Here is a 22546-nt window from a genome sequence, read left to right as displayed (position 1 = left end):
TATTTCACCTGCCCTACCACCCACCTCTCCCCAGCAATCACCAGTTTGTTCTCTGTATTTAAAAGTCTGATTTTATGGGACGCCTGGGTGGCTCAGTTGGTTAAGCAGCTGCCTTCAGCTCAGGTCATGATCCCAGCGTCCTGGGATCGAGTCCCACATTGGGCTCCGTGCTCAGCAGGGAGCCTGCTTCTCCCTCAGCCTCTGCCTGCCATTCTGTCTGCCTGTGCTCGCTCTCTCTCCCTCTCTCTCTGAAGAATAAATAAAAATCTTAGAAAAAAAAAAAGTCTGATTTTATGTTTCTCTCTTTTTTTCCCTTTGTTTTGTTTCTTAAGTTCCGTATGAGTGAAATCATAATTTAATTTAGGATTATACTGTCTAGGTTCATCTGTTTTGTTGCAAATGGCAAGATTTTATTCTTCTTTATGGCTGATGAATATTCCACAGTATATCCATCTTCTTTATCCATCAGTGGACACTTGGGTTTCTCCCATATCTTGGCAATTAAAAAAAAAAAAAAAGATTTATTTATTTATTTAAAGAGAGCTTGTTAGGGCCGGGGGTAGAAGGAGAGGAAGAAAATCTCAAGCAGACTTCCCGCTGAGCCTGGACATGGGGCTTGATTTCACAATCCTGAGAGTAGGATCTGAGCTGAAATCAAGAGTTGGATGATCAGGGCGCCTGGGTGGCTCAGTGGATTAAAGCCTCTGCCTTCGGCTCAGGTCATGATTCCCAGGGTCCTGGGATCGAGCCCTGCATCGGGCGCTCTGCTCCGCAAGGAGCCTGCTTCCCCCTCTCTCTCTGCCTGCCTCTCTGCCTACTTGTGATCTCTGTCTGTCAAATAAATAAATAAAATCTTAAAAAAAAAAAAAAAAAGAGTTGGATGATCAACCTACTGAGCAACCCAGGTGCCCCCATATCTTGGCTGTTGTAAATAATGCTGCAGTAAACATAGGGGTACATATATCTTTTTGAATTAGTGCTTTTGTTTTCTTTGGGTAAATACCCAGTAGTGGAATTCTTAAATCATATGGTAATTCTGTATTTTATTTTTTGAGGGAGCTCCATATTGTTTTCCATAGTCACTGTGGAAATTCCACTGTATTATTTTTAAAATACTATCTTTAGAAGAGCAGAAAAGATTTAGTCTCAGTCCCACTGTAGAAGTGTAATGTGAATAAACTGTATGACATGTATTCTTCCAGAACTCTTCCAGTTGACAGTGTCTTCTACAGTTGTCTGATGGTCTGGGATGAAGTTTGTTCTTTTCAAGATTTTAAAAATTCATTTGTTGCATATACTAAAATAAAAATTTTTGAAATTATTTCAGGAACTTCGACCTGTTAGACTGGGGAAGATGTCCATTTGCTTGGGTCTGGGTTTTTTGTTTCATTTTGTTTTTCTACCAAATATTGAAATAAGAGAGATCATGTACCTATAAGACAAAGTCAGATTGGAGCATCAAGTGAGCACTACCCAGAAGCCCTTTTCAGCATGTAGGCCCAAGTTAATTATTGAATATATAACCCATGTATTTTCCCTTTATTATATTTTTTTCAAAAATTACTTATTTTAGAGAGAGAGTGCATGATGGCAGGGGGAGAAGGAGAGGGAGCCTAATGTGGGGCTCAATCTCATGACCCCAAGATTGGGACCCGAACCAAAATCAAGAGTCAATCACTTAACCCACTGAGCCACCCAGGTGCACCATGTGTTTTCCCTTTATTACTTAAATCTTAGTTGGTTATTCTTGACACATACCCCTTCCCAAATTATTTCTTGATCTTCCCCGAAGTAAGTCTGTCTACTGTGTATTTGTGTGAATGTGTGTAACTTACCACTGTGTCTGAGATACCTTTCTGTATCAGTATATAAATTTCTCTCTCTCTTTTTTTTTTTTTGGAGGGGTGAGAGCGGCAGAGGGAGAGAGACTCTCAAGCAGACTCCACATTGAGGGTAGAGCCAGACATTGCACTTGAGCCCATGACCCTGAGATCATGACCTGAACCAAAATTAAGTTGGACACTTAACTGACTGAACCACCCAGGCGCCCCCTGTCTCATTTTTTTAAAGATTTTATTTATTTATTTGACAGAAAGAGATCACAGGTAGGCAGAGAGAGAGGGAAGCAGGCTCCCTGCTGAGCAGAGAGCCTGATGCGGGGCTTGATCCCAGGACCCTGAGATATGACCCCAGCCAAAGGCAGCGGCTTAATCCACTGAGCCACCCAGGCGCCCCCCTCTGTCTCATTTTTGAACAGCTGTAGATTATTGGGTTGTATGGATATAGTATGATTTATTTATTTATATCTTGTGATGTGTATCCATAGTGATTTCTTTGTGCAGTTATGATAATATGTCCATAGGGTAAATTCCTAGACATGAAATTTGCAGGGTCAAGGGATTTGTGCATTTACACTTTTCACAGGTATTGCTAAATTAATTTTCTAAGAGGTTGCACTAGTATATATTAACCACCAGTGTCTGAAGGTATCTAAAGGTGATAATCTTGGTCATACTTTTGCTAACTTTAGTTAGTGTCAGACTTTGACCTTGATCAGTCTAATAGGTGGAAAATAATTGGTTTTAAAAGCTTAGTATTTTTGTTTATTTCATCCTTCCATTCACATTAGCCCGTTTTTCTGTAGATTATTGGTTTGTAAGAGCTCTAGAATGGAGGAGGAGATAAAAATAATTGAACTCAGTACTTTGAAAATAAGCAAGATTAGCTTGACCTGAAAGAAAGTTTGTCTCATAATCTGAATTTGAAGTTGAGTTTTCTGAGAGCAGTGTAATTTTACATTTTCCCCCCTTCTGCTATGCTGGGTAAGGTTAAAACCAAAAACCAGCTTAGTGGAACAAATAATTAAAGGAAGAGGTTTAGGCCAAAAATTACTGATTTAGTAAATAAACAAATTTTGAATCAACTGCTGGGCTTAATTCCACCATAGATGGGTAGATAGAGTGACGGTTGTTGCTTTCGATGAAACTTAGTTTAGTTGGGAAGCATTAGGTAGATTAAATGGAAGTAGTTGTAGTTGGAATAAGTGCTCTATAGGAAAGAATGGGGTGCTGTGAGAGCATATCGGCATTGCCTAACCTGTGGACTGGGTGGTGCAGGAGAAACAGAGGAACCTGCTGAACTGAGGTCTAAAGGATGGTTAGGAGTTGGGGAAGTTAGAGGAGTGTTGTATAGGGCATGAAGAGAGAATAGTATAGAGGGCAGAGACAGACATTTTTGGGCCTTTAGTTTCTGTTAAGGATTTACAGTGTTATCTGGCGAATAATCTTTGAAGAGTTTTAAAGCAAGAGATGGGCTGCCAAAAGTCTGAGGCATTGTTTCAGTGGTACGGGAATACACTGGCTTTATCCCCTCATTTTTCACCCACCTCAGTTGTTATGAAGCAGCCAGCTGTGTCTGACTGAACTCTTGCTTCTGTCTAGGACAGATAGAATCTATTCATGAATCACCTGTGGACTTTGCACTTTCTGTGGCAGAGAGTTAAAGCAGTTTCTGCCATATAACCAACTGTTCATCTATATGAACATGTCTTGTAGTTTATAGTAATAATCAGTTTACCAGGGAATTACATGAGGCTGTCCCGCAGTTGTTAGTAAATCTTTAGTAGATTTTTGTTTCAAGATAATGGCTTTTCTTCTGATTTCCTCCTATAAGAGCTATAGTAGTGTTCATTGGTGTGTGGGGTGTGTGTGTGTGTGTGTGTGTGTCTTTGTGTATATATTCGTTTATTCAGGTTTCTTTGCTGCTTTTCCCATGTAGTAGGCTTCCTCTACAAAGAGGTTCTTGTGTTAATAGATAACACAGTAAAATTTTAGCTGTTGTATTTATTTGCATTGTCATCTAGTGTGGTTTTAAAGTTCAGTCACCACAAAAACATGAGTGATTACCTTAAATTATGATATTCTGCTTTATATCAAAATGAATAGGCATATATGGTTTGTACAGTTGTAAGAAAATAAGTAATGATGCTCTCACTTTTTGAAAGATTTTATTTATTTATGTATTTATTTATTTTGGAGAGAGTGAGCAAGAACATACACAATTGAGGGAAGGAGCAGAGGGAGAGAGAGTAGGAGAAGGGGAAAGAATCCCAAGCAGACTCTGTGCCGAGTGTGGGAACCCAACATGGGGCTCAGAACCATGACCCCGAGATCATGACCTGACTCAGAATTGGAGTCAGTTGCTCAACCGGCTGAGCTACCCAGGTGCCCCAGAGCTCTCACCTTCTGATTGTGAATAAGTAAAACTAGGTTCTGAACTGATCATGAGTTGCTGCAACCAGGTGACATTTATGTAGTCCTTTGACTGGCAAAGTTTGTTTCATATTGTCTAATTGTGTATTATTATGTAGCTCTTTCTGACTTATGTGATGAACTGAATTTGTATTGCTCTTTTGGGGGATATGCTCAACATTTTAGGTAATATTATGTCCTCATATATTAGCCAGCCAGATTCTATTATTATTTATTTGTTTTGATTTACCTGTTCACATACAAGGTCCAAGGAAAAGGGGCTATACTTAATACCCGCTGTAGCTTAGAACTTTTAGTTCAGAGAGGTGAGATAGAAAATTGTTCCTCCCAATGAAAATATTGCCTGGTCCTTATTTGGTTATACTTTATTGGCACAAAAATAACAGTATACACACATACAGATACACTGGGTTATAATATTATATTTATGATTGCTTCCAATGTTGGCATGATACATTAGTGGAGAGAAGGAATAAAGAGAACTCACGTTTTAAATGATGTGACCTGTCATGTGCCAGTCTGTATAGAGCTTGAAAACTCTTGATTGAACAGGAAAGGTCAGTGCCTGGCATGGTCCTTGGCATATAGCAAACATTAAATAAATGTTATTTACTTTTTTTTTTTTTTTAAAGATTTTATTTATTTGACAGAGAGAGAGATCACAAATAGGCAGAGAGACAGACAGAGAGAGAGATGAGGAGAAGCAGGCTCCCTGCTGAGCAGAGAGCCCCATGCGGGACTCGATCCCAGGCCCCTGGGACCATGACCTGAGCCAAAGGCAGAGGCCTAACCCACTGAGCCACCCAGGTGCCCCTAAATGTTATTTAAATTGAATAGAAAATTTAGAAAATAACTTTTTATAAGGAACCCTGTGACAATAAAAATAAAGGAAGTGATTAGGTCAGACCCAGTTTTAAGCATTACATTTTATTGCCAACAGAGTTTTTGCTTTAAGGAATTATGAAATGGTTTGTTTGCTCTTGCTGTTAATTTTGTATGCTTTAATAACAGTTTGTGGCTCTGTTATTATCAAAGTTCACTAGAAAATCATTTTTGTGGGGCTCCTGGGTGGCTCAGTGGGTTAAGCCTCTGGCTTCGGCCCAGGTCATGATCCCAGGGTCCTGGGATTGAGCTCCTCATTGGGCTCTTTGCTTGGTGGGGAGCCTGCTTCCCCCCCCCTCTCTCTGCCTGCTGATGATCTCTCTCTCTCTGTCAAATAAATAAAATCTTTTAAAAAAATTTTTTTGTGTGTGTGATTTTCTTTGGGAACTGCTTGTTGTGATAAGTTCCATTAGTTTATTTTTGCCCTATATGAAGATATACATAGTTTTAGTTTTTTTTACTGAAAATTTGGAGAAGAATATTCATTATAGCAGTTCCTAGGTATTTCTCATATTTTAGCTTGGGTTCTACAAGGGGAAAAAAAGGAAAATAAAGTCTTGAAATTTGGACCTCATACCAAATCCATGCTGTAGTTCTGGGTTTGTTTTTTGTTTTTTGGGGGTTTTTTTGAATATGCTGGGAAATATATTTTGAAATCTTGTGAATTTTTGCTTTAATGTACATTGTAGAAACCATTCTAAATTATTTTTAAGAGATGATAGCCCATGGACTTAAAGGTATTTTAAAATACACATTTTTAAATTTGAGTGATACATAATAGAATTTACCATTTTAACCATTTCTAAGTGTTCAGTTTATTGGTATTGGATATATTCATACTACTGTGCAACCATCATCACCATCTATTTCTAGAATTCTTTTCATCTTATAAAACTGGAACTTTATACCCATTAAATGATAACTCTCTGTGACTTCTCCCCCCAGCCCTTTGCAGTCACCTTTTGCTTTCTGTCTCTCTGAATTTATTCTAGGTACTTCATAGGAACAGAACCATATAGTAGTTTTGTTTTGTTTTGTTTACTGGCTTGCTTCACTTAGCGTAATATCCTCTAGGGTCATTCATGTTGTAGCATGTGTCATGATTCCATTTGTATGGACTACCACATTTTTTTAATTCACTTATCTGTCAATGGATACTTGCGTTGCTTCTACCTTTTGCTGTTGTGAATAGTGCTGCTAATATTCTAAAATATTTTGGTTGAGTCACTACTTGATCTTTGCAAAAGATAACCACCTTTCATTTATAACATAGTCATAAGAGGCATAGTCCAGTTAAGACAGAATGCTTAGGAGTTGGACTTTGGATTCAAATCCTGGCTGATCCCTTCTTGGATATCTCGCTGTGGGCAGATAATCCTTTTGATGCCTATTTGTTGAACTGTCAAATGCTGATAGTGATGGTACCTTACATAATTTGGAGTAAATTAGGTAGTACATGTAAAGTGCTTAGAATAATAGTGTGTAACCATAGTAAAAGTAGTATTAACCTTTTCTTTGGGTAGGGATAGGTAAAAAAGAGACAGGATCGAATATTGGGAAAATTGTCATTATGGTCATCTTCATGAGAAAGGGTCCTGCTCTCTTAATCAGTTATACTGAATGGTTTATCTAACTGTACAAGAGCCAAAAGAATCAGAACTTGGTCTTTGTTATTGCCCTCTCTTCCATATCTTAGTTCTGTTCCAGAACTTTCAAAAGCAGAGTAGTGGGCCCTATCTTTAGATAGGCAAATGAGTCTATGGAATGGATGGCATAGATTTGTAAAGTCTGGTCATTTCTTTCTTTCTTTCTTTTTTTATCATGAAAAAACTGTATTTAGATCTAGCCAGCTGGACTCAGTTTAGATGATCCCAATTATGTTGGCAACATCGGATAAAGCATCATAGTCAGGGGCCAGCCAAACATATGCCTTCTTCTCTCCATCAGGCCTGATTAAGGTGTTGACCTTGGCTACATCAATGTCATAGAGCTTCTTCACAGCCTGTTTGATCAGGTGCTTGTTAGCCTTGACATCCACAATGAACACAAGTGTGTTGTTGTCTTCTATTTTCTTCATGGCTGACTCAGTAGTCAGGGGGAACTTGATGATGGCATAGTGGTCAAGCTTGTTTCTCCTGGGGGTGCTCTTGCGAGGGTATTTGGATTGCCTTTGGAGACGCAGAGTCTTGGGTCATCGGAACATAGGTGATGTGTGGATCTTCTTTTTTTTTGTGACTGTAGACGCCTTTCAGCACCGCTTTCTTGGCTTTCAAAGCCTTTGCTTTGGCTTCGGCTTTAGGAGGGGCAGGGGCTTCCTTCTTAGCTTTCGGCACCATCTTCGTAAAAGGGAGTCTGGTCATTTCTGACTCAGTATTTTAGTTTCCTATAAGAAGGTTGTGTGTGTCACTAGTTTCCTCCCAAGAAAGATGTGAACTAGAAGTGGCTTTTAATGTGTTGAATGATTAAACTTGAATATTCAAATTGAGAGGGCTCATTTTGTCTTAAATCCACTAAGCTGGCCCACATAAATTGAGCCTTCAATTATCAGTCCTGACCATAAGTTTCCACCATTGAATGTGGATGCCGCAGAGTCCAGTGCTGAATATAACTGTACTACTTTGAATAATTCATATTTAATCCTAGTAAAATTACATTATGAAAATAGTCAATATAAAAGATATGTTCCACTGGGGTTCCTGGGTGGCTCAGTAGGTTAAGCCTCTGCCTTCGGCTTGGGTCATGATCTCAGGATCGGTCCCGTGTCGTGTCCGGCTCTCTGCTCAGCAGGGGGCCTACTTCCCCCTCTCTGTCTACTTGTGATCTCTCTCTCTGTGTCTAATAAATAAATAAAATTTAAAAAAAGATATGTTCCACTAATTAAATTTACTTATATGTATGACTCTTATTTGGGTTGGACTTAATACTATACAACTTAACATTGTAACTACTAAGAATGTATTCTGGCCCGCAATTGGAGAAATCTCTTCCATTTTTTTAGAAGGATGACTACATCCATGGAATGTTGTGAGAAGAGACATCTTTTTGTCTAGATGAATTCAGTTATATAAGGTGTGTAATCCAGAGGAGCCTGGGTGACTCGGTTAAGCCTCTGCCTTTGGCTCGCTTGGGTCATTATCTCAGGGAGTGTCCTGGGATGGAGCCCCATTGTGCTCTCTGCTCAGCAGGGAGCCTGCTTCCCATTCTTTCTCTGCCTAACTCTCTGCCTACTTGTGATCTCTGTCTGTGTCAAATAAATAAATAACAAAAAAATCTTAAAAAAATAGGGGTGTAAAAGTGGTTGAAAATCTAAACTGCCCTTTTGGTCTCCCTAACATTTACTCTATTAGCTTGGGAAATATTTATTTCATAAACAAAACACACATAATTAATTGAAATGAAGTCTCTTTCAATGTATTTTACATTTTGTACTCTTATTTTACAGTAATTTAATGATAACTTTAAAATCAGTGTGGTTATTGAAACAGTCATATATTCAGTCTTTAGGGTTCCATCTTAACATGACCAGTCACCATCTTATTTCAAATAATCTGTATTTCACGTAGTGTTAAATAGTTTTAACAAGATTTAGTACAGATTGATTCACAGAGATGCATTTTTATAGACTTGAGGATTTTGTTGTATAAAACTGCTCATTTGGGAATGGTGATAAGACAGGAATCAAAGGTAAGTAGTTTGGGCAGCTTAGTAAGTCAATGAAACTAATTGTTGACTAATTTCTCCTACTGAGTCTTTTTTTTTTTTCCCCCTCATGTTGTATTTCCAGAAACTATAGAAACCTCTAGTGAGTTAAAGAATAGTGACTTAATAAGTTTGGTGGTAGAATGAGAAGTTAGAGTTGAACATGATACATAAAGGTTAGTAGGTTTGTTGATTCAGATATTGAGAAAGTTTGTCCAAGTTAAATGAGGATATTTTAAGTAGATTTTTAATTAAAAAAAATTTTTTTTTTTAATTTTTCAGCCAAACCAAACAGGAAGCTTACTTTTCTCTACCTAGCCAATGATGTTATTCAGAACAGCAAAAGGAAGGGGCCGGAGTTTACAAAAGATTTTGCACCAGTTATAGTGGAGGCTTTTAAACATGTTTCAAGGTATGGTAATTGTTTGGGTACTAGGTAATCTGTTTTAAAATTTGCATAATATGTGCTTTTGTTAAAATTTGCTGTAAGCCATTCAACAAAAAATGGAATGAATTTCTTTGAAATTTTCATTTGAAAAGACAACTATAAATGGCATTTGTAAATATATTAAATACTTTGTATGAAGGGAAATTTTTGAACTGTTGCAATGGTGGATATTTGGAGTACTTGAATTAACAGCTTTCCTTTAAGAGACCAAAAGTAACTGCGATTTTGGAATGAACTTCATTAAGAAGAATTAAAAATTTGTGTGCTTATAAAGCTATCATTTTTCTGACTAATATTTCTGGATAAACATCATGCCTTTTCCTTTCATATTGCTTATAATTTTGAGGTTTTTTTAGTGTTTGGATATATATCATAACATTTCAAAATGCTGTGGAAGTATAGAATATTTAGAATAATAAGCCTGTTGAAAAATTTTGCTACAGAAAAATTCTGAAGGTAAAAGTCAGTGCTTTGGCTTAATGTCCTTTTTAATGCTTATGTCCAAACATAGGCAAATATTTGGTAGTTTACTAGTAAGCATTATTGGGGGTAAACTACTAAATCAGTGTAAATTACAGAATCCAGGGGTAAATCTCTGAAGATCTCTGTTGAATGATTTAAGGATAAAAAATATACTCCAGGCATGCCTTGCTAATTTAATCATAGTGGATGCATTTTTCAAAAATTACAGTGTATGAAATACTGCTCTGTGTTATTCTTAAATGAGTATTATTTATATTTCCTTTTAGATAATGTCTTTTGTCATCTTTTCAGATATTGGCATTTCTTAAGAGTTCAGTCCTAGGCCCTCTTTCTGTGGTCATACTCTTGACCTCTGGTGATTTTATACATTGCATGTATTTAGTTATTATCCACACCCTAATATCTCACAGTCTTATTCTCCAGTCCAGATGTGTTTTCTTTGTTTTAGACCTGTGTGTCCTGTTGCCTGATGGATTTCTGGTTGCATGCCTCCAGACATCTCAAATGTACTGTGTCTCATATTGAACTCATATTATGTCCTTGCTCCCTGTCAGACTTGTTTCTCCTCTATGTTTCACTCTCTAAGTGGATCCAACTCTATCTATCCAGATGGCCATATGAGAAATTAGGTGTCATCTTTAGCTTTCTCTGATAATGTGATTTATAGTATATCAAATTCTCCATTCTCCTTCACTCCCTTTATCCCATGTAGTGTATATAGTTCCCACAGTTATTTAGATTTTTTTCCATTCCAGTTCCCATAATGTCTTCTTTTTTTTTTTTTTTAAGATTTATTTATTTTTTAACTGAGCACCCAGGTGTCCTGATTTTATTTATTTTTTAGAGAGAGAGTGCACATGAGAACATTGGGGAAGGTGGGGACAGAAAGAGAGGGAGAAGCAGTCTTCCTACTGAGCAGGGAGCCCAAGATGCAGCTTGATCCCTGGACCCCAAGATCATGACCATGACCTGAGGCAGACACTCAACTGACTGAGCCACCCAAGAACCCCCATATTGTCATTTTCTTTATAATTGCAGGAGCCTCTAGTATTGTTTAACCAACTTAGGAAACTAGCCAGTTACAGAGCTGATCATAACACTCCCTTGCCTTTGAGGTCTCATTTGTCTCAGAGATAAAGTCTAAAGTCCTGAGCAAGATTTAAGGTGTTGCTTCATGGCCTTATCCACATTTTCAGACTCCTGTCTCACATTTCTTCCACACACACAATTCATAGTCCAAGTTAAAGCTAACCAAACTCACTCTTTTAGTTCTTTCTACCTTAACGCTTTTAAATATGTTGCTTCTCCTGAGAAATTCAATAAAGTATTTATTGACTGCCTACTATGTGCTGGGCCCTAAGGATACTGTAGTAAACAGGATAAAGTTCTGTCCTAGTGGAGCTTGCATTTCAGTGGATGACAAAAGTAATAACTAGATATATAGATGAATATATATTATGCTAGTCCTAAGTATTGTGAGGAAATTAAGGAAAGAACTAGAGGATATGAGGACTTTATATCATGAAATGAAAGAGTGACTATTTTGGGGAGATGGCATTTGAACAGAGACTGAAGGAAAAGATGAAATGAGCCACTTGAGCATCTAGGAGAGGATTCTGTGTAGAGGAAATACTTAGCAGAAGTAGTGAGACATATGTGTGCTGGGCATGTTTGAGGATCAGCAAGGAGATTTGTACAGGAGAAGGTATTTAGAAAATGTGGACTGAGAAGTAGCCAGGAAGTAGAACATGTCCACCTTGTGGTCCAGAATAAGGATTTTGGTTTTATGCTTGGTATGATTGATAGCTGCTAGGCGATTGAAGAGCTGTATGATTTGACTGACATTAGTAGAGCATAGAGTAAAGATGTAAGAGCCTAAGAGACCAATGAGAAGACTTAAGAAATCCAGGCAAAAAGTAATAATAGCTCAGTCTACAGTGGTAGTGATGAAGGCAGTAGGAGGTGATTGGGAGTCGTCTGTTTGCCACTTTCCTGTTGTTCAGTCATTAGATCTCAAATAACACTTCCTCAGATATATTTTTAAATCTGTTTTGAAGTGGGCTAGGCCTCTGCATTATGCTTGTCTTTAATACCTTGTTCTCTTTTGTGGCCCTTTTTTGTGGCCCAGCTGCCATAAATAAAGCTCCATTTGTATCTCAAAGATAGTGCCTCTGATAGTGTCACAGATAGCCTTGATCAATACGTATTTGTTAAATAAATTTAAAAGTCACCTATTTGGAAGCTTCTTAGCCTCATATTCAGCCCCCATTTAGTTGGGGCATCTTCGTTGTAAACCCCTAGTAGCCAGTGTGAGCACTTTTACATTTTCTTGTAAATTTTTGTTTAAAATGTGTCTGGGGGCACCTGGCTGGCTCAGTGGGTAGAGTGTGTGAATCTTGATTTCGGGGTTGTAAGTTTGAACCCCATTTTGGGTGTAGAGATTACTTAAAAATAAAATCTTAAAAAAATATGTGTCTAAAAGCTTTTAAAGGAAGCAGAGAGTGGGTCTGTCTTGATCACTTCACCACTGGACTTCTGGTCACATAGTGGTGCTCAGTAAACATTTGAACAGCTTTTTTCAGGGAATGAATGTCTGATTGTATTGAAAATCCCCATTACCTTTTCAGTAGCTCTATTAATTATTATTTGTATTTTTTCTTTAGTGAAACTGATGAAAGTTGTAAGAAGCACCTTGGAAGGGTATTATCTATTTGGGAAGAAAGGTCTGTTTATGAGAATGATGTATTAGAACAACTTAAGCAAGCTCTGTGTAAGTGTGTAATCTTTTATCATGATCTCTTCGTTAAAATGTTTGCTTTCATTAAAACTTCAGTGTTCTCCCTTTTCAGATGGTGATAAGAAGCCTAGGAAGCGAACTTATGAACAGATAAAGGTGGATGAAAATGAAAACTGTTCTTCTCTGGGATCTCCAAGTGAACCACCACAGGTAGAAGTTTTTCTCTGTTGAGGAAGTTATATTACTGTTACTTCATGTGGCCACCAAGCTTTATTAATTTTGATGTTTTACTTCTGTAAATTGATTTTTATTATAATTCTGATTATAAGAAAGAAGCTATATGACTATCTCTTATTTTCTGATGACAGATTGCTTATGTTTAATGTAGTATGTTGTATATTAGGCAACTATATTTTGCATAGAAAGAGGATATCTGATTGCTAAATATGATTAGGTCTGGTGAGATATCCCCATTTAAATAGTTTCCTTTTAAATAAATAGAACATTATATGATAAGACTATATTATTATATGATTTAAGTACACTGAAAATGCCATTCCTAGAGATAAACACTGCCCTTTAGAGTATTTTTTCTTTTAAACATGTAAAAATGAGTGTTATAGTAACAAGCATGTATTCATATAGTTCTATGTAACTATAGAACCATATAGTTCATGGTAAAATAAGATGGATTAGAGTCATTATCTTAATACCCCATGTCCTCCCAGGTTGGTACAGTATAGCATTCTTTAGCCATCAGATGATTCCAGAAAAACATTTTTAACTTTTAATTATGTGGGCATTGAGTGTTAAAGCTTCCTCCTTCTATGTTTCAAACATATAGGAGGGACAGATAAAATTTAAAAGGAGAGAATGAAGACATAGCCATACTCATAAAACAAGGTAAATATCTTCGTGGGCTAGAAGTGGTACAGAAGCGCACAACTCCATGTGTGTGCCAGAGCCTGGTTTTTGCTAAGCTTTGGTCTGGAAGCAAACATGGCTTTCCAGAAATACTAGGGTAATAAGAACTCAAAGTGCTCCATGGGAGTTGGAGGACTGGACCTGAATTCACTGCACGAAACCAGAGGCTGGGTGAAACGCTTTCCCCAATGAAAGGAGCTTGAAAGGAATAAAATTGTGGGTGTGTTATGTCAGTGTTAATACTGGGGAGGCAGAAAGAATCTCAGCTAGGTGGTCAGCTAGGACTGGAACCAAGCTACCTGTTCACTCGTTGACAGGAGGTACTGAAGCCCATATGATCACCAGGGAGAAAAGCTTGAGGAAAAAATAACAACAACATTTCAAACAACCAAACACTTAGGTTTATATTTCTTCCTATTTGGCAATAATTAAGACAAAGCACTTTGTGCTGAGAGCCACCTTATGATTCCATGAACAGTATTTTACCCAAGTTCTGGAGATGGGGTCTGATCCTCTTGTGTTCTCTGTGATGAAAAGAGTAGCCTCGGTTGTACTTCTTAGGAGTATCTGTCTGACTCTAATCTAGTACTTAAATAAAATGCTGTTGTTTTTCATTTTATAATGACTACTTTCAGATTAGTTACACTGTTTAATTCTCAGTGGTTCAGCTTTGTAGCTGTCATTTTATTCATGTCATTCTTTATAAGAATGGCTAAAATTTCTCTTTGTAGGCTCCAGTTGAGCTCATTTCTTTCTCTTCTACGAGAAAGTTGTAGGCTAATGTTTTCAGACAACTTTGCTTTTTTTTATCTGATCCTTGACCCAGCTCTGGAAACTTAGAATTAACTCACATGGGAATGTGAAGGTGAGATGAGAGCAGGTTGTAGTGAAAGCATGTATATCAAGACCATAAAGCCAGATTACTTATCAGAGCTTCAGAAAATTTGAGAACTTTCTAAGACTGATTAAAAAATGACAGTATAAAAGTTAATTGGGGAACCCTGAGAAACAAGCTTTCTCATAATCATTGCTCTTAAGCTCACTTTCATTTGTAGTGGTATATATCTTAAATCAAAATTATTTTGTAAAATATTAGAATATTAAACACATAGTAATGAATTAAAAGCATATGTGGGGTAGTATATTTCTTATTAGACTCCATTCTTTTTTAAGATTTTATTTATTTATTTATTTGACAGGCAGAGATCACAAGTAGGCAGAGAGGCAGATAGAGAGAGGGGAAGCAGGCTCCCCGCTGAGCAGGGAGCCCCATGTGGGTCTCCATCCCACGACCCTGGGATCATGACCTGAGCCAAAGGCAGAGGCTTTAACCTACTGAGCCACCCAGGTGCCCCTAGACTCCATTCATTCTTATCACATTTGATCATTTACTTTCTGCTAGACTCCAGTGACAACTTTTTTGTAAGGGAATCGCTTAAAGAAAAATCAATAACGATCTGTCAGTGTATCTTTAATGATGCACAGAATTGTATATATCCTATATTTTTCAAGTGTGTGTGTAATTTCCTACTGTTTCAGGAACTAGTCTTAAGAGATTAAAAAAAAAAAAAAAGCAGGTGGGATATAAATGGAGACCAGTAAAAAAAAAATGTATTAATTTTTCTCTGGAATAAATTTATAGATATTATGAATTGAAGTTACCAGCAAAGGCTTGCCATTCCCTCCTAATTATATCTGATATGAAAACAGTGCAAGTAAAATATTCTAGTGATAAAATAATTTTTATATTGGCTAAGTGTTTATGGAAGTATTGATCATCAGATATATGGAATTTTGTGATATTTTAATGATCTTGTTAACAAACTATAGAGTAGTTGAAGATAACCATATTTAAACATATTCCCAAACTTCATTGCTCTTCTGCTTTAATTACATCATGTAGAAATAGAAACTTGAGGTCTCTTCTTTGTTGTAGTAGAACATGATTTGTATCCCCCACCCCAAATATCCAATTTAGTATTAAAATATTCTGCTCAGGTACAGTGATAATATAATAAATATGTTGTATGTAAAATTTGTATTGTGTAGGTTGAAGTTATAGCCTGCTTTCCCTTTTGCCACTGTATGTATTTGGCATATAAATGAAGCCTGTTACTTTCAGAGTCTGACAGTTATTTTTACACTATCTGTCTTTACCACTGGAGTATGACTTCCTGACGGCTGAGGGCCATATCTTATTTTAGTTTTCAATATATATTTTTAATATTTGACATAGTATAGTTTGTTTTTCTTAATATTTCTTAGAAGAAATGGACTGCCTTCAAAAGTAGTTTATATTTAAAACTTTATAGCCCATAAGGAGTAAGGAATATGAAATAAATTTTAAGCCTTTCGTATTTGTTCAAGCTTCATTTATTGTGGTTCTAAAGTTGTATAACTTTTTAGACTCTAGATCTTGTTAGAGCATTGCAAGATCTAGAGAATGCAGCTTCAGGTGATGCAGCAGTTCATCAGAGGATAGCATCTTTGCCTGTTGAAGTTCAAGAAGTATCCCTACTAGATAAGATAACAGGTAAGAAAAAAAAATGTGATCTGGAACTTTTTTGGAAGTCAGGGTGAGGGAATGGCATATGGTGTTGTTTTTGTTGTATAATGTTGTTATTCTGTGCTTTTCTTAGATAAAGAATCTGGAGAAAGGCTTTCTAAAATGGTAGAGGATGCTTGTATGTTGCTGGCAGATTACAATGGCAGATTGGCGGCTGAAATAGATGATAGGAAGCAACTCACTCGAATGTTAGCAGATTTTCTTCGTTGTCAAAAGGAAGCCCTTGCAGAGAAAGAGCATAAATTGGAAGTGCGTAACCTTTTCCTTCTTTAGTGTTTATTTGCTTAATTTATTTCTTGGTAGCCATTTCAAAATACTCCATTCCTGTACATTTTGCATTTTTTTGACATAGACCTTTTGAGACAATGGCCCAGGTAAGCTATTCCTTGCAGGAACAGGTTTCTTTCTGCTTGAACCAAGTCAGCAGCCTAAGGAAACTTAGAAATTTGGTATTATGAAAATTGGTTGCTTTATAAAATTATTCATGTGGAATTCCGGTAAGAGTAATTCATCCAAAGAATTTAAACTGTCATTTTCAAGAACAGAACTAATTGGAAAACAGCAATATAAAGTCTGGTGTGAACTATAGTAATTTATGGTTGGATTTATTGAATTCCTGTTCTGAGTACATGTATGTACTTTTAGGTATACAATAAAAAAATAAAGAGTTTTTTTGGCATAGAATTAATTCTGGGTATGTTAGTCCCCCTCTCGCTGTCCCTCTAAAGTTCATCAGTTCTGTTCAAGAAGTTAGTCTTCAAGTTACTCTTTTGTTGCATCCCTGATTCTGATGTTTAACATATTCCAACTTCACTCCTGGCTCATACGCAACCTTTGGTAAAAGAAAGTCATCACTCCTTTAAGTTAAGTGGTGATTGATACTGTTGATGAGTCTGGGGATGCAGAGCTGAAAAAGAGAAACATTTTCCTATTTCCATTGGGCAGAGTAGCTGTTGTCAGGGGTGAATGGACCAGAATCTTTTTTGACTAGTTCTTGTTTAAATTGTTTATTCCTCTAGCAATTTCTTATTCTATCTATGTATGTAGGAGAATTTCTAAGTTGTCTGGATCCCTTTATTTAAGCAGTTCTCTGTAAATTTTTAGGTTTGTTATGATACTGCCTCTACTAAGTGGCTTTTATTAGTGTTTAGTTCTTGTTTTAGTGGTCTCTGCCGAAGAGGATCATCATTTCTGCCTGTGAGACCAACTATTTGATCATGAGCTCTCCCATCCCAAATTCTCAACTTTTAATTTAGCATTAACCCTTTTCAATTTGGGGCATAGTTATTGGCACCATGCTCTACCTTTAGAAAGGTTTTGCAATTATACATGGAAAGGAAAAGGTAAAAAATTTTATGAAGGAACGGGTGATACTAAACTTAGGTAGCTTTTGATATTGTGATGCAACTTCTGTGTTAAACATTGTTACTTGTTTTATTGTTAGCAGAATTAAGGGTAAGTAATGTTATGCAATTTTTGTCCTTCGTCTGTTGGTATGGTTTCTTTAACTTCTATTGAGCTTCTGTTGCAGGTATTGGACATGGGCGTATCTTCTAACGATGTCATCATCATTAGCATATTCTTCCTGCTAAAAATAAACATCAAACTCCAAAGCCTGTATTGTCTCATGTTTTTGAAAATTGAAGACTGAAACTGTTATTCTACTGTATGCTACTTTTTCACTTTTTTGTTATTTATCACTGGTTATAAAAATAGAATTTGTTTGAAATGTAAGGAAGTATGGAAATAGATCAGATGTCACCCTCCAGTTCCCTCTTTTCCCAGTTCCTTTCAGCTAGATTGCATAGTTGATGGTTATAGGTGATGAGGCTGATCATAATAATAGCAATCACATTTACCATGCGTTAGGTACTGTTGTAAGCACTTCACATTAATCCTATATAGCGGGAAGAATGATCCCCATTTTACAGGTAAAGAAAACGGAGGCACAGGGAAATTAAATAACTTGCCCAAGGTCACAAAGAGGTAGTGAGTTGTCCAGAACCCAGGAATTCTGCCTCCAAAGGGCACATTTTTTCCCAGGTTTTAAAGAAATTTAAGTTCGTAGCAAAAGATAGAAAGTCTCTCTCCAACTCTTTGTGCTTCTTCCCTCCTCAGAGGTAATCACTGTGTTAAAGTGTTCTAGAACTTGTTTTTCAGCATGACTGGATATTATATTAAAAAAGAGACCACCTAAATTATGCTGAGCATGTTTTTAGAAGTAATAAAAATGTAGATTTACAATAAATTAGGAAGTCATTCCACAGAGCTCTTTGTAAGTTACCATTTATTAACTGAGTGATTTCTTTGTCCAAAGATTACAGAAATGATTTGAGATATTTAGACATTTTTTGTATCAAGTAGGTGGCATCACTTTGAAGTTGAGACTGAGAGGTCAAGATTTATACTTACCGTACATATAAGCCGTGGTATCATCAAATAGTTTTGAGTTATCTGCATCTTTGAATATCAGCTGTCATTGATCAGGTATTGAGTCATTTTTTGTTTTTTGTTTTTTTCTTTACATCGAACATAAAGTATTCAGGAATTATCTCTTTCATATTTTTTAAGGAGGTTGGTATTAAAGCATTTGTAATGAATGAAAACATGAAGTGTTCTCTAAAATTTTGGCAATTACGAATCATTTTTGGAATTTGTGACTAACTTTAGCTGGTTTCTAAGCAGATGACTGTTTAGACTATTAATCTAATTTATGCTTACAAAATGCATGTCACAGATGGCTGTAGAAATCATATCTTACCACTCAGAAGTAGAAAATACCGAATAAACCCTTGTTCACCTCGTTTATTATTTTGGAAGATATTCATGGATAGGGAAGACTTAAAGTGACATTTTGATTTTGATACTGTTGGGGAGGGTAAAGTACAGATATCAGCAGTTCTTTCACATTTAAAATGATAAGGTCTTTGATGCTCAATATAGGTGGTGTAAGGAAATATGCTTTTATAAAATCCCTGTTTATGTCATTGTACCCAGGTGTGTTTTAAATTGCTAGAATTCCATGGAATATTGGAAGTCACAATTTGATGGCTTTTTAGTCAAATTATAGTTCCAAGTTCTAGAAGTCTGGATGGGAAAACTGTCAGAGAGGACTGTATTTATCGTTTTTGTTTATCTTACATCAGTATATTCAGATTTAGCTCATTTTTAAAATTGAGGGTTTAGTATTCATTGTATGAGTGTTACTTGTTTAGTTTATTTAAGCCTGTCCCTCTTCTCGTGGTGTCAGATTGCAGCCACTGAGTTGCTTTTATTAGTTTTGTGTGTTATATAGGTAGTGTTGCAGAGAACATCCTGGTGATTCAGGCTTAGTTTAGTTGTCCAAGTGTATTTGCAAGATTGATTGTCCGAAACAGAATAGCATATGTGGATCCAAGGGAATGTGTGTTTATGTTTCGACAGGATACTTAAGTCCACCAAAAGTTTCTGCCTATTCATTCATTCATTCATTCATTCATTCATTCATTTGCTGCTGCATTTATTTATTTATTTGAGTATAGTACACTATGTTGTATTGGTCTCAGGTGTAAATATTCTGCCTTTTTAAACTCCATGCAGTATGAATGCATCTTTTCCTGTACAACCTAACCCATGCTGAATATCAGTGATTTAAAAAAATTTTTTGCATATCTGATAGTTTAAAAATGATTTTTTTGTTCACCCAGATTGGTCATCTTTTTAAAATATTTACCAGCTATTTTTGTTGTATAATCCCTATTTCCTTTGACTGTTTTTCTGTTTGATTCTAAGTTTGCATGTTAATGTTTGTCTTTTCTTTTATAGATTCTGGGCTTTCTGGATATAGTTAAGATGGTCTTCTCATTTCATAACTTTAAAAATACTATGCTATCTTTCTAGATTTTTTCCCTAGTAATTTTATCCATTAGGATTTTTTAATTTATGGTGTGACATACAGCTTTAATTGAAGTGATAGTAAATGCCCCTTGTCATGTGCTAGTTAATGGTTAATGAGGCCGTTTCTGTTATATTTAATTCCTATATATATATACATGGGAATGTAGTCCCTTTTTAATTCTAGTGGCCCATTTGTCTTACCCATCTTTAATTAAGCAGTAGATTTTTGTATTATTTTTGGTATTCATGTCTACAATTTTAATTAATAATGATTGTTGTATATATGAGTTTTTACTTTCTTTCCACTTACTTTATATGTATTTGCTTTCATACTTAATATTTCAAATGGCGTGGGGCATCTGGGTGGCTCAGTGGGTTAAAGCCTCTGCCTTCAGCTCAGGTCATGATCTCATGGTCCTGGGATCGAGCCCCACATCGGGCTCTCTGCTCAGCGGGGAGCCTGTTTCCCCCTCTCTCTGCCTGCCTCTCTGCCTACTTGTGATCTCTCTCTCTGTCAAATAAATAAATAAAATCTTTAAAAAAAAAAAATTCAAATGGCGTTTTCCCAAGTAGACATTTCTTACTTTACTTGGCCTTCTCCCTGTTTCTGAATACATTGTTTACTTTTGTTATCCATCCCCGCTATCTGCTAGACAGTGTTTTCCAGGATTTTCAAGAATGTTTACTTTCATAAAGCTTTGTTTCCCAGAAAGTTCAATTATCATTTTTTAAATGCTTAAGATAAATTTTGTTTTGCCTGAGACTTTTAGTGATTAGAGATTCCTAATGTCTGTTCTTTCACTATAGGAATTAAGAATGTTTTAAATAGACAGCCCTGAAAGTGCAGATTTAAAAATTTTGCTGAAGGTGTTACAACACCTGCATATAGCTTTTTGATGGTTATTTATCAAATTTCAAATTTTATTAAGATTATAGTGGTAAAGATACGGAGAACTGCTTATGGAATCTTTCATCTGTAGTTCAGTTATTTCTTACATTTTACTTTTTTTTCACTGAAGTCATTGATTTAACTTTAGAAGTAATTTGATAAGATGGAGCTATATGGATTTTTTTTAAAGTAGACATTACTAATTTCTGAATGGTTCTTATTTTTTGAGATCTAAATATTAAGGATCATAATCTTAATATTTTTTATTGATTATGCAGTAATCTGTTTTCATCATAGGAAAGAAGCTCCTTGAGCAAAAGGTTTAGCCCTGTGTTTTGGCTTCATGTATCTTGTGTACTTTTCATGTAATATATGTACAACTTAAACTACTGTTTTCCTTTTTAATGAATGGCTATATCATAATTTAACAGCTCTGTGTCCTTTGACTAAGTGTTTTGGTTGCTTTGATATTATTATAAACACTGTTGCAGTGAACAGCTCTTCTAGTATACTCTTGACTCAAATATGTCTTCTTTTGTGATAAATTCCTAAAGATGAAATTGCTAATTCATAGTAAGGACTTGATACATGTTATCAATCTAACTTTCAGTAAGATTGTACTACATCGTCTTTGATGATTCCCAAATATTATGTATAGGTCTTCTGGGCCATTCATTTCTCTCTTTTAAAAAATGCATTATATTGCTGGGTAGATAACATGGGGCATGTGTTTTCACTTTTGTCCATGATTTGGATCTTCAAATGCAGATCTTTGGCTTGGTTTCTCACTCCTGTTTTTTGGCTTTATGGGGTAAGAGTTTTAACAGACTGATATAGAGATTTTCAGTTGATCCTTATTGTCAGCGTTAAGACTCACTATTAGGTTTCAAGGAGCTTGGTACCTCAAAGTCCTGAGCCTCTCCAAAGTTCCTCAGAATGAATTAAATCACTTTTGGTCATTATTCCTTTGCTCCAGTTTTTTCTGTCTTCCAAAAGTTTCTTGACAGCTGTGTGCTGTGATTCCCTTTTCTTCATTCCTTTGGGTTTCCACCTTTAAAAATTGTTTTACTGTTTTAGTTTCTTTTTGGGAGGGAGTAGAGATAAATATGAGTTCAGTTTATTATAAAAATGGAAGACCATTGTGCCTTTTAAAATAGAACTATAGTATATGTGTTTTGTAACTTCTGCCAAGCTACCCTTGTCTAAGTGGTTGTCATATTACCTAGATTGTTAACAACTCATCTTCCTTTTCTTTCTCCTAACTCCTGTTCTTCCTAAGCAACTGCAGCCTGGTTTATCTTTGAAGAAGTCTGGGCTCATCATACCCCTGTTTAAAACTCTCCAGTGCTTCCCATTACACTTTTAAATCTTATTTAAAACTCCATGATATCACTAGTTGTGAGTCTCATGTAACCTCATCTTGAACCATCTCAACAGCATCCATTTAACTCTTAAAGCAGGTGAAGCATTTTCTAGCGCAGGGTTTCTGCCTTGCTAATCGTTAACAGAATGGGTACAATGCTCTCTCAACCAGTTCATGACTTAACTGATGTCTTTTTTCATGTAGATGTATGTGTCCCCGTCACCTCTTCAGCCTCTCTCACTGCCTTTTCATTTGGTTCCACCTACCCCTTCTCCTGCCCTCTTCACACCCAGTATATTACAGTGTCATTTTCTTTTTGGCTTTTTATTTGTTTTTCCTTTATGGTACATATCACTCTTGGAAGATTTAAAACTTTGTTTTTCATGTTTATTGCCATATTGTAAATGG

General features: G+C 36.2%; 1 protein-coding gene across 4 annotated transcripts in view; it reads left to right on the top strand.

Annotated features, from left to right (window-relative positions):
- Window positions 1-22546, top strand: part of RPRD1A (regulation of nuclear pre-mRNA domain containing 1A) — a 77150-nt gene that overhangs the window by 23213 nt on the left and 31391 nt on the right. For 2 of the 4 annotated variants that reach the window (XM_004752290.3, XM_004752289.3), the window contains exons 2-6: window positions 9135-9264; window positions 12447-12553; window positions 12633-12730; window positions 15851-15977; window positions 16084-16259. In XM_004752290.3, the coding sequence (XP_004752347.1) occupies window positions 9135-9264; window positions 12447-12553; window positions 12633-12730; window positions 15851-15977; window positions 16084-16259 (638 nt within the window). Of the gene's footprint in view, window positions 1-8957; window positions 9029-9134; window positions 9265-12446; window positions 12554-12632; window positions 12731-15850; window positions 15978-16083; window positions 16260-17541; window positions 20294-22546 lie in introns of those variants that run through there. The other 2 variants (XM_004752291.3, XM_045065518.1) reach the window with 2 other exon arrangements.

The sequence above is a fragment of the Mustela putorius genome, unplaced genomic scaffold, assembly GCF_011764305.1.
Source record: "Mustela putorius furo isolate JIRA1106 unplaced genomic scaffold, ASM1176430v1.1 tig00003858_pilon_pilon_pilon, whole genome shotgun sequence".
In the NCBI taxonomy this organism is placed as follows: domain Eukaryota; kingdom Metazoa; phylum Chordata; class Mammalia; order Carnivora; family Mustelidae; genus Mustela; species Mustela putorius.
Note: the sequence above shows the minus strand (reverse complement) of the source record. Positions and strands in the feature narration are given on the sequence as shown.